This window comes from Paroedura picta, chromosome 8 (assembly GCF_049243985.1).
Source record: "Paroedura picta isolate Pp20150507F chromosome 8, Ppicta_v3.0, whole genome shotgun sequence".
NCBI lineage: Eukaryota > Metazoa > Chordata > Lepidosauria > Squamata > Gekkonidae > Paroedura > Paroedura picta.
The window spans coordinates 20,696,637-20,709,546 of NC_135376.1; the positions used below are offsets into that span (position 1 = coordinate 20,696,637).

At 46.1% G+C, this 12,910-nt stretch overlaps 1 protein-coding gene across 2 annotated transcripts in view; it reads right to left on the minus strand.

The window, feature by feature from the left end:
- Positions 1 to 12,910, minus strand: part of LEKR1 (leucine, glutamate and lysine rich 1) — a 102,044-nt gene that overhangs the window by 1,370 nt on the left and 87,764 nt on the right. The window contains exon 14 of one of the 2 annotated variants that reach the window (XM_077348610.1): positions 12,474 to 12,550. The exons of the other annotated variant lie outside the window; for it this stretch is intronic. Coding sequence (XP_077204725.1) covers positions 12,485 to 12,550 — 66 coding nt within the window. The 3' untranslated portion in view covers positions 12,474 to 12,484. Of the gene's footprint in view, positions 1 to 12,473; positions 12,551 to 12,910 lie in introns of those variants that run through there. 2 annotated transcript variants of the gene reach the window in all.

Sequence of the window (12,910 nt, forward strand, 5' to 3'; positions counted from 1 at the left end):
ACAGAAAAAGGGTTGTGTTTTGCCTGCCTGATTCCAAAAAGACCTTGGACACTTTAAAGAAGAATTTATTTCACCTTTGACAATATAGGTTTGTGATTGCACTGCAACACAGACCACACCACTTTTTAAAAAATTACTTGGAGCAGAAAATGGAGAGGGCAGGCGTGAGGGTGGGACAAACCTGCCGAGACTATTGGAAATTTCCCCTTCTATTTGGTCTTATCCCTGGTTGCTCACTGATTACTCACCCTGTTAGGATGTGCAGTTTAGGATGGTAAATCCAGATTTGGCTATTCCTGAAATCTCAAGTTAAAAATGGCCAAATCGCAACCTGGCTACTGGACAGCCTTGGGATGTAGGTAATGTCATATGGAGGAGGCTCTAAAAGCTGCCAACATTTGAAGGCTATCCAGGAACATATTCCTCATGCAGAAATGGTCTGCAATTTGAACTAATTGTCTCTCAGTGGCAGGGTGCTGTCCTCCAATTGGTGGCACCCCCCAAGGGAGGGCCAATCAGGTAGAAAGTGAGTTCTCTGCATGCAGTTTGAACTAATTGGCCCTCACTGGCAGATTGCAATTTGAACTAATTGGTTCTCATTGGCAGACTGCTCTCTTCCTATTGGTGGCACATCCAAATGGTGGGCCAATCCGGTTGGGAGTGAGTTAGCTGCACACAAATTGAACTGATCGGCCCTTTTTAGCAGAATGCTCACTCCCCATTGGTGGTAGGGCCAATCAGGTAGAGAGTGAGTAATCTGCACCCAACGTGAGCTTTATAATGTTTAGCAATAGCGATAGTGATTAGTGATGAGCTTTCATGCGCATGCACATTTCCTCGGATACCCACTTGAATCTATAAGAGAATACAGCAGATATCTCACATGAGGCCATTTCTCCTTCATTTTGTCTGTCCAAACTTAAGAGGTTACTTCCAATTTGGGTTTTTACACTTTTCCTGATGCCTGTCTAAGGACAAGTAAGGTGGCCTCAGAATCATTGCTGGCCTGTTCCTGAGGACCATCAAAGCACTTCTTAGTAGAGAAAACCAGTCTGTGACCTAGAATGTTGCTTTGTTTTGCTTGGCTAAGACCTCGTAAAAGCAGCTTTCAAGAAAAGCAATGCTCTTTCATCCAAATGATAGCTATGGAATATAGTAACCCCCCCCCCCCCGACGCTTTTATTACTCTTTTATCACTATGGCTATGATGCTTTGTATTAGTTTCTGTTGTTTGGTAAATTCTGATCACCAGAACAGCACTAAATGTTGACTAATTCCCAGCATGAATAAAATATAGGGGCTTATTTGCCTCCTGCCTGATCGGCAGCTTGAGGCCATGTGATTTGAGATTTGCCAGCTTCCGCTCTCTCCTCCCTCTGCCCTCTCATGTGCCTGCTGCCCCTGGCAGTGCTTTGTCCGGGCAAGCACAACACAACAGAAAACAGTTCTGGCTTCACCAGGGCCGAAAAATGTCAACGTGACAGTGCCAGGACTTTAAAAGCATCCCTGTTGCTGGCCTGCAGGTCAAGACTGGAGTTTATATTCTCCGTAAAAAGAAGAGCTGACTTCAGGCTCTGCCTAGGCACCCTCCTCATTAGGCAGAAGACAACAGGTGGCCTCATTTCAGGTCAGCATGCAATTCCAGCGAGAGTGTCATGGAACAGTGCGGGAGAACGTATGCCATGAGCCACAGAGACCTCAGTTCAGCACAGCCTGACTCAGTGCTGTTCAGCCCGGAACGTCTGTGTGGGCTTTGACAAGTCACTGTCTCTGCTATATCAGCAACATGGCAACAATTACTGAAGGCAGCTTTTTAGGCTGCTGGCATTACTGAGGCGATGTACTATTACACGCTCACCACTTTTCTGAGATATTCCAGGTGGCAGCTGGGCTGGTTTCCTGGGCCTGTTTATCCATGTAGCACGTGCTGTGGGTCCTGCGCTTTCAAGGGCCCCGGGCGGTGCCTTCTCCCCATGGATCAGGGCCATAACCTCTCTCCTCCCCCCTCCATTCCCTCTTTAAGGACATTTTAAGGACATCCTTTCCACTGTGGGGGACCCCTCTGCCCCCAGTCTGGCTGCTCCCACAGCAATTGTAGGGCCCCACAAATCCTTAAACTGGCTCTGGTGCTGTGGGAGCTGTGAATCCTTAAACACCTATTATTAGAACATGATAGCAAAGTTCTGAGGCCTATTGTGACCATCAAAATAATTGTAACTGGCAAATTAATATCAGAATTTGGCATAAATTTAGCTATATTACCCATGTGTGTGCTAAATGGCAACACAGAGAGAGAGAGAGAAAACAGGGCATAGTGTGATTACTCTTTTGCTTTAGCTGAGTCCACTGAACCCACGAGGAGGCACTTCTGTTTTCTGGGAGAGAATAAAACAGAGCCAGAATTAGGAGTCTGTTGTTCCTTAGACAGCCGCAACAGAATGCCTGGACTGGGATCCTCACACTACCTGGCTGCAGTGATTTGCCATGGGGAGGGGATGAGCCAGTAAAGATGTGTTGGAGGGCTGCAGGTTTATGCCTAGTTGGCTCCTCCAGCTCACAACATTTTCTTTTAAAAGCCTCAAAAATGTATTTGCAAGGTGACTTCCAATCCGATTTTTGTAGAAATGAACCAATCAACAGTACTCACTCTTAGCGAGAGGCTGCAGTTATTGTGTGAACCCTGAGCCAATTAAGGTCTTTTGTTATTGTTGTTTGTCTATTGCTTGTTTTCTTTCTGGGCCTTCTCAGGCATCCTAAAGCAGACTCTGGGCTCTAGGACTGTGGAAAGCCACTAGGAGCCCACAGATAAACATTCCCTGAAGCGCCCCCTCCCCTTCCGAGGAACACAAACTACTTGAATAGAAGCAACACCTTGCCTATTTTTCCAGTCCCCCAAAATAACTCCCACCAATCCCTAGACAGCCCACATGCATTCATGCACAGCCCTGGTGGCCTTGAGAGCCCCCACCTTTAACCATAATTTTCTGTCCGCATTTTTGCTCCCAAGGCCAGAACAAAAGCAGCAGCAAGTGCTGTGACTAAACAACCAGCATTTGCTGAAGTAAACAACCATCATATGAGAGTCACATTTCTTCACTCAAGGATGTGCAGCAGACTTACACTGGGGTGTGTGTGTGTGTGGGGGGGGGGTCACAGCTGACCCACAGTGCTTTGCTGTGCATCCCAGTCGCATTTTAGGTGTTTATTGTAGCAGCAGACAGGATAAAAAGAAGCTTGCCCTATAAAATAGCCTTGAGAACCACCAGCCCTGGTTTTACTGTACGTGCTCATTTAGAATAACTGTAGAACAGGTCCGCAGTTTATTTTAATATTTTGTGGGAGTTCCTCTCTGGCAAGTGTATTTAGGACGCCAGCTTTTATTATTAGAGGCTGGGTTTTTTCATGCCACCATAAAAGCGGGACGCTCAAAGTCCATTCTCCTCGTGAGGCCCTGCCCTTCACAAAGCGACGGCCCATGTAACCTTCCCCACAAGCGACTTAGTTTTCCGGAGTCTGCAATAAAAGCACTCTGGACCAACGCAGAGGGATTTATTAACTCAGTCTTTCAGCAGACAGACATCCACCGAGTTTTGTTTGAGAAGAGCCCCAAGATGTCTCCCCTTTTGTGTCTTTGAAAACTGGCCTCTCTGATAAGCTTGACATTTGGAGGACAAACAAGCCCCTTTGCCTCTCCCTGTGACCCCCATCCCTGGAGAAGGTCAAGCTTCCTTTCCATGAAAAAAAGCACCAGCCACCCACAGAGCTGTTTAGAAAAGGAGTTTAAAGGCCAGCTCCCTGACACTCACTTCTACCCACACAGGTTCCCTTTTGTCCCTAAAGCAACTGGAGGGGCCCCCTCACCCTCTAGCCTCCCCATTGCCTCAAGTGCCAGCAGATTGCATGAAGTCTAGCCTCTGACCAATTTGCCTTGTTCACAATGGCTACTCTGGTTACAACCAGATTTTCGAGAAAGGGTGGATGGGGATGCCTTCGTCCCTTGGCAAAGCTGCCCTCCTTTTCAACCTTTCCCACTGCCCTACTGAATGCTTCAATGTGGAAGCTGCTTTCAAATCACAAAGATTTAGGGTTGCCAGGCACAGCAGGAGATGAGGGAGGTGGGGATTTCTGGAGAGGGTGCCTGGAATCGCTGGAGTGATGACGTCACTTCCGAGACAACATGGAAGTAACGTCATTGCGCCAGGGAGTGTGCTCTAGCGTTTGTATGAACGTCCATGGTTTAACCATAGAGTTTCAGGCAAATGACTGTGCATCAGGTAGTGAGATGACAGCTCTTCCAGGTCGTACCATTATCATAGTAGGGATGCCAACTGTGATCCCCCCCCCATTTTGCTCAGCCGTTTGTTTCTACTGCCCAGTTTAGCAGCAGTGGGCAATAGGGACCCAGCAGCACTACAAAAATAGTAGATAGCTATGCCAAGAGTCATCACGCTATTGCTTATCTTATTCAAAAAGCAGGTTCTGTAGTAATAAAACAAAATTAACCACTGAAGAAAGGCAACAACCTCCCTACTTTCTTATAATGACCTCTCCTCTCATACCTCTTCCAGATATGTCAAATTCCTGTAGAGCAGTGGTCCCCAACCAGTCGGTACCGAGCCGCGACTCTCCGTTCTCCTCCCCGGCTGCTGCCTCGGGGGCTGCCCTGCCACTGGCTCACCTTTGATGCTCTCCAGCAGCCGCCATGGCTGGGGCTCCCTCTCAGCCTGGCACTGCGCTGCTGCTGCTGGCAGCCCTCCCCCAGTGGGCAGCAGGAAGTCAGGGGCACCGGCGGGAAAGCAAGTGGAGCAGGGGCTCAGGCGGCGCCAACATCCCTTGGCAAAAGACTACCCCCCCCCCAGGGCCTCAGTAAAATTGTCAAGCGTTGACCAGTCCCCAGTGATAAAAAGTTTGGGGACCACTGAGCTACGAGTAACCATAAAGGTAAAGGTAAAGGTATCCCCTGTACAGATCCAGCATCCCATATAGTTGCTTCCGAGACTTTTGATCATTTTTTCCTACTGTGTTTCTGCTTTACCCCTTCACTTTACTCTTCATTTCCTTTAGCAGACTGGCTCTTCACCCAGCTTTCTATTTTGTCATTAGCCCTCTCCTAGGTTCAGTGTATTGTGTTCACCGTCCTGTTGCCTGGATACTTTTTTGAGAAGAACCTGCTGGGGCGCCTCTTCCAGTATCTCCGGGATTTGCTTGGGCTTTGGGGAGCCTATTTGATGTCGGCAGAGTGCATGTTTGCAGTGACGACGCCCTCAAGACCTAGCATGGTGCAAATGTCCCCTTGCACATTTTTAATGGGCTGTTAAGTCCATAAAACGTGTCACTAGGATACAAGCACCCCCTTTAAGTAATTGAAATGCAACAACACGGCACAGCTGTCAGGCCGTATTTTCAGTTGACCTAAAGGACTGGCTGAAAAACACACACATGAGGCTATCCTTTTGCCCTCTCCCTCCTTCCATAACTCAAAAGAAAGCCAACGCTGTTTGTTGTTCAAGACCTGAGGCCTTCTGCTGACTGAACTTTGACAGAATGTGTCAGGCTGTGAAGCAACATTTTATAGTATGGAAAGAAAGCACTAGGGGAGGGGGGGGGTTTGCAGTCGTGGTTATTCCCTGGGTACCGTAAAGTTAGACAGGGTCAACATAAAGACTTCTTTCATTTTACAAAGCTGCTTCAGTTCCTCCTATAAGACTCTGGTCCTGTTCACTATTTCAGAGAACAAGGTGTTTTTTTGTTTTCCAAAAAGGTTTTCTGATGTCCAAACAGAACAGATGCCACAGGTGAGAGGGGCCATTCTCTTGGCTGTGACAAAGAGTAAGGATTTGGTTCCTACTGTATCTCTTGTGCTGCGTTACTGCCAGTTTCCTGGTATGAAGAGACTAGAGATAAGTACACCCCAAGCCACAAGAGACTTACAAGTACGGTAGTATGTATGAGAAGAAGAGCTGGCTTTGATAGCACGCTTATCTTGAACAGAAGGAGTCTCAAAGCAGCTTACAATCACCTTATTTTTCTCTCCCCACAACAGAGCTGAGAGAGCTCTGAGAGAACCGTGTCAGGCCCAAGGTCACCCAGCTGGCTGCATGTGGAGGAGGAACAGGGAATCAAACCTGGGTGTCCAGATTAGAGGCCGCCACTACACCTCTCTGAGAGGAAATGGTATATTGGGGACCTGCAACCTTTTTGAGCCTGTAGGCACCTTTAGAATTCTGATTGGTAGGCAGAACCACAAAATGGCTGCGGCAGGAGGTGGAGCCAACCACAGAATCTCAGGAAGTGAGGTCATGTATTACTCTAATAAGTAATTCTTCAACAGTTCAAGCAGAATCTCTGTTTAACAGGATATCTTAAAAATGAACATATTGTTTTAAATTATTTTCTGGCGTGGACACAGCTTATCTTCAGCTATACAGTGAAGATCCTTCTGCTGTGGTAGCTGAAGCAACTGTTTAAAAGTCTGCACAGCAAATCAGTTCTCCAGTGGCCAATCAGAAGCCCTCCTCGGCAAAAGTCCCATCTGGTCCCACCCACTTTCCTATCCTTTGATTTAAGCATCTTGACTAAAAATCCTGAGCAGTCAAAAAGTCTTCCGCTAAGTAGCAGCATCCAGACTCAACACTAAACCAATGGAAAAATCTTCCAGCAGCAAGGGTAAGGTGAGGGAGTCTGTCAGATGAAAGGAGTTAAACTAGCTTGTGATGAGACAAAGATGAAAAATTATCTAGATGCTGTGTTAAAAACCTATTTCTAAGGCAAATATTAAGAGGACACTCTGATGTATTAAAATACCTGTTTCGCCCTGAGAACAATCACAAAGGCGGTCTGAATAAGGAATCTTTCTTAATCCCCCCTTCATGCCCATGGTGGGAGGACAGCATGCCGTTCTCCGCCAGCATGCTGTGGGGACCCGGTCCCTCCCCACTCCCCCCCAGCCGTTGGCATTGCCAGGCAGCATCTTGGACTTCCCATCCTGATGCACAGTGCGTGTGCGCGCACTACGCCGGGGCATCCATGTACGCTGGGGGAGACCTGCCCCCATGTGTATATGGGGAACGGCGGGGCATCCTGCCCGCCACAAGAGCACAACAGCCACCCGGCGTAGCAGCCGCCGTGGGTAATGAATCTAAGAGATGCAAAGTGAAGAAGCCTCACAGTGAGATGCAGCCCACAGATATATTAATTTGGGTGCCACAATTAGCTGCAGGCAGCTGCTGAGTTTAAAGTTGGCTTACTTCCACATAGTGCATGAAACGGCTTATTGGGCAGAAACAGTTTTGTTGAGAGTTACTAGTAAATGTGTCTCTTTGCCCTTTGTGTGACTGAAATAAAAACATCCATAAAATGGAGAGTTGTTGAAGAGTCACTGGAGAGATAAGAAACAGCTGTTGGGAACCCTGCTGTAAAACTAAACAGAAGAGCCCTCCTCTTCTCTCAGGAGCTTTCCCACTCCAACACGGCAAAAAAACCACGCACCGAAGAGAACTTGAGATTCAGCAGGAGTTGTTCCCTGGTCAGTTTACAACATCGATGGTTTTGCTTGGTAATGACTACTCAGGGACACTCCAGCCAATTCAACACAGCTATGTTCTTTCCAAGTAACATCGTCAATAAGTAGACGGCTGACCTTAACAACAGTAATGGATCCTTCAGAGCTGTTGTGTGAAGGACACAGTGTTAGAAACACAGGTCCTTCACTCCCCTTGGTATTCGGAGGGAGATTCACACCAAGGCTCCTTCTTTTTAAATCCTGAAAAATAGATCTCGTATGACTGGAGCACGGCAGAATGGGATGGAATGTAGGGATGGGTAGGTAGGCATTGGCTCAACAAAATCCAGACCAAAAATGCACACAGAGATTAATGACATCAATCCCAACTGAACCATTAATGTAATATTCGAAAACCTATTCTTTGGACGTTCCGTGGCTGGCTGGCTTAGCATTCAAGGTGATTGGGGGAGGGGGGTAAGGAGAGTGTGACTCAGCAAAAATGTAAAAACTCCTCATAAATAAAGGTTGTTGAAAAGCACTTTTATTAGTACAAGTAACCAACCAGCCAATGAGTAACCAATGAGCCTCTTGTGGTGCAGAGTGGTAAGGCAGCAACATGCTGTCTGAAACTGTCTGCCCATGAGGTTGGGAGTTCGATCCCAGCAGCCGGCTCAAGGTTGACTCAGCCTTCCATCCTTCCGAGGTTGGTAAAATGAGTACCCAGCTTGCTGGGGGGTAAATGGTAATGACTGGGGAAGGCACTGGCAAACCACCCCGTATTGAGTCTGCCATGAAAACGCTAGAGGGCGTCATCCCAAGGGTCAGACATGACCTGGTGCTTGCACAGGGGATACCTTTACCTTTACCTTTACCTAACCAACCAGCCAAAATGGATTACTCAACTTGCAATGACATTTATCTGGTGAAATAGAGATGTGTAAACCCACTCTTGGGTTTATAAGGATTGCCTAACCTACACTATGCTTCCCCATTGGAATTATGGTAGAATTAATGATAAAAGCAGTTCCAATAGTGGGCCGTGATGAATGCTTCTGTACCTTTCCCTCAGGGCCCCTCTTCCCCACCATCCTAGTTCTCCAGTTATGTGGCTTTGGGGGCCTTGAGGAGCCATACGGCTTAATTTGGATATTATGACACATGATGGTTGGTCATCTAGTCTGGGGAAGAGTGCATACACTTGAAAGCTCATGTCCTGAATAAATCTTTGTTGGTCTTAAAGGTGCTACCGGACTCAGATTTTGTTGTGCTACTTCAGACCAACACGGCTACCCACTTGAATCAATCAAAAAACTATTTACTCTGGAACTGTCCATTAGACCACCACTAGAGTGTATTTCTCAGAGTTGTATGAGTTTGTCATGCAATGATCATAGAATCATAGAGTTGGAAGGGGCCACACAGGCAGGATCAGACTAAAGCATCCATGAGAAGTATCTGTCCAGCTGTTGCATAAAGGCCACCAGTGAGGAGGAGCTCTCCACCTCCTTAAGCAGCCAATTCCACTGCTGAACTGTTCTGACTGTGAAATGTCCCCCTCTGATATCTAGCCAGTACCATTCCACAGGTAGTTTAAACCCATAACTGCGGGTCCTATCCTCTGCGGCCAACAGAAACCGCTCCCTGCCCTCCACTAAGTGATAACCTTTCAAATACTTAATGATGATTGCCTGTATTAAGTAAAGTAATCTAATCTGTCATATATCATTGTTGCACTCAGCCGTATTCTGCTTAGGCAGCCTTTTACCTTGGTGACAGCTGCTTAAGCGATACACGTGGGTGAGATACCCCTTAGGAAATGTCTAAAATGAAAAACAAAACAAAACAAAGCCGTTACTAAGGAAGAGGCTGCCTGTTAGAGGAGAGAACCTTTTAAAAATTCTCCCAAGACCTAGCTGTTCTTGCTTCTCTTTGCATAGGTAAACATTAAACATTTTGCTGCTAATAAAGTTCTGGCTAGAAAAGAGATTGACTTTTTAAATTAATTTGAAACATTTATGTGTTCGTTTATCTCCTTATACTCAAGGTGGTTAACAATGCAACAGGTCACAAAAGCAAAATTTGAGTCCGATGGCATTTTTAAGATCAACAAATATTTGAATAAATCTTTGTTGGTCTTAAAGGTGCTATTGGACTCCAGTTTTGTTGTACTACTTCAGACCTACACAGTTATCTGCTTGAATCTAACTTTTAAAACAACTGTATAGTTAGGAGGCAATGTTCACCACATCATGGGATGCTCTAGGAGTCACTTGAACATCTATGGTAAAAACCAGAAATGGTGCCACAGCATCAATAGACACAACTATTTTTTCTTACCCTGCCCCTCTGAGTGCCAGAGGGGGAGAGCAGAGAACAGAGTATCCAAGAGTATCCAAGGAAGCTGTTACCAGATGAACAAAACAAAGAAGAAGAAGAAGAGTTGGTTCTTATATACCGCTTTTCCCTACCCGAAGGAGGCTCAAAGTGGCTTACAGTCTCCTTCCCATTCCTCTCCCCACAACAGACACCCTGTGGGGTGGGTGAGGCTGAGAGAGCCCTGATATCACTGCTCGGTCAGAACAGCTTTATCAGTGCTGTGGCGAGCCCAAGGTCACCCAGCTGGTTGCATGTGGGGGAGTGCAGAATCGAACCCGGCATGCCAGATTAGAAGTCCGCACTCCTAACCACTACACCAAACTGGCTCTGGAGAGGACAACACAAGCAGAACTTAAGCAGATGAAGGTTTTCCTTCCCTCTTTCCTTGAATATAAAATAGACTTCTTTGAACCGCAACATTATAAAGTCGATTTCATGTTTTATTATAATTCCAAAGTACCAGAATCTGGAGTAATTCTAGACCTCGTTTTACTTATGGCTCCCGCTAAATGGCTAGGGAAGCTGCCCTGCTAGGTTTCCTATGCCATTCCTTGTTTTTGATGCATAAAGTTATCCTGTGTTAACTTCAGAAGAACCGCAGCATATTCCTAACTCCGAGTGGTTTGTCTTTCATAAACCTGAAAGGTCGAAATCAAGTCTGAAGGCTTCTTAGAAGCTGAAACAACCAAACCGAAGATCTTGTACTTTGGTCGCCTTTATGAGAAGACGAGAGGAACTGAAAAAGACAATAATGCTAAGAAATATTGAAAGCAGCAGGGAAAGGGGGAGACTGGACATGAGGTGGATTGACTCCATAAAAGAAGCCATGTACTTCAATTTGCAAGACCTGTTAACGACAGGATGTTTTGGAGCAGGGGTAGGATATTAAGGGTCACCATAATTCAGAAGTAACAATGGCACCTCTCTCTCTCTCTGACCTGTAGCCTTACTTATCCAACAGTGCTTGGTAAAATGGCAGGGGGGAAATGGAGGATAAAACCATAGAGTTTCAGGTGAATCCTAGAGAGCGATGGGGTCATGATGTCATCACTACTAGATTCTTGCCCGAAGGCATATGGTGGGGTAGGCACTTGTGGAAGATGGCAAAAACACCAAAGTGATATGGAGCCTCAAGCATGGAAATCACATGTGTGGGAAAGTCCACAGTCCAATAGACTGAAGGTAGCATAGGGGGTGGGGTGGGGGCTTATCTGCAAGCCAAGTAATCTTGCCACCCTTTATACTTCTCTTTTTTGCGGTCCATTAACCTCAATTTGATCTGCGAGCAATTAACAGGTGGCATTATTTAATTTCATGCTCTTGAAAGCTTCAAAGGCCAATTTCTACTCATTAAACAGTTCAGGACATTCCCTCCAGTTCAGCTGGCAACCTGAAACGCAAAGCCTGATAAGATCTGGGTGTCAATACCTTTCCAGACCCTACCACTGGTTCTCTGTCTACTTTGGCAATAGACAATAGTGCTGGTTGGACTGTAAAATAAGGTGAAATTGTAATCCTAGACTTGGTGCTGGGGGCATCAGGGCCTAAACCCTCCTTTATCTTCCACATGTGCATATCTCTTGCAGTGCCAACTTTCCCTTAAATGGCTCAAGAGTTAGGGATGCCAGCCTCCAGGTGGGACCTGGAGACACCCTCCCCCCTCCCCCAAATGACAACTCATCTCCGAACTACAGAGATCTATTCCCCTAAAAAGATGGATGCTTTGAAGAGAGAACTCTATGGCATTCTACCCCACTGAGGTCCCACCACCGAATTTCCAGGAGTTTTCCAACCGGGATCTGGCAACCTGATCCCCTATTCCCTGGCAACCCGCTGCACAAAGAGTTGGGCCTCTGCATAACTGTGTGCTTGATGTTTCCAGTAAGAAACACAAGGAAGTTGCCCTCTCATCTATAGGGTACCATTTGTTGTTACCAAAGGGCCGCAGGTGCCAAAAGTAAGCCTCAGAAACAGTGCAGGTGGGGACCTCTTTAAAAAATCAGACCTTTTCTTTCCACTCTTGACTTGCATAACCAATTTTACTTTAGGAATTTTGTCCAAAAAATAAGGGAAGCTTTTAAAAGACCCTTTTCAGCAGGCTGTTTGCTGCAGCTGGCCTTTTTATTTTGAATGCGTTCAATGTAATCAAACGCCTATTTAGGGCAATTCATTCTTCAACTTTTACTGCAATTGAAGCATTCAGAAGCATTGAAACATCTCCAGCTGTACATCCTGATCCTGCCCCACACCTTGGGGCCTGGAATCAATATGTGTGCAAGCAATAAACAGGACATTTCGCCAAGCACCTGCTGCTTGCATTGTTTTGGAAAATGCCGAAGGATCTGTGTATTTTCTTGGGCAGAAGTCCCTCTAGGTCTCCACGGCCCTTTCTCTGACATATTGATAGCTGCATGATGTCATCAGTTTTTCATAGACGCTGTCAGCAACTTGATATTTGGAATGGTTCTCAAGCAATCCATTCCTTCTTATTAGAAGACTGAATGCCTTACCTGGTTTTTAAAGCATCTCGCCAAAGGAATGCTTACAGGTAAGCTGCAGAACCGACTGTCGTGAGACTTAGAGACAAAAATGCTCTTTAATTCTCTACAGCAGGTTCTGGACTGTGACTCCTGAACCAGAAATAACACGGAGGTCGCCTTGAAGACAGAGCTGTGGAGCACAGATAGAAATTCAACTAAGCAAAACAGGTTTTCCATATCTGAACTTCTGTCTCTTTTCATGTTGTAGTCATGGGAAGGCAGGCAAGAACCCAAAACTAGTATTTTCAGATGAAGCAGGAACCTTTCTTTCAAAACGTACACTCCACTATGCCACAGTTCAATCAAAGTAGGACTATGAAAACAAATCAGACCACCAGGTGATTTCTGAGCAATTTCAATTTTCTGCTTGTCTCTAAAGGGGAAATAGACAAACTGATGTAGGATAAGGCAATCAGTTCCTGTTAGTCACAGTAGCTAAGTATATCCTCCATATTCAGAGGCAGTGTACCTTAATGCCTGTACTTGGGTA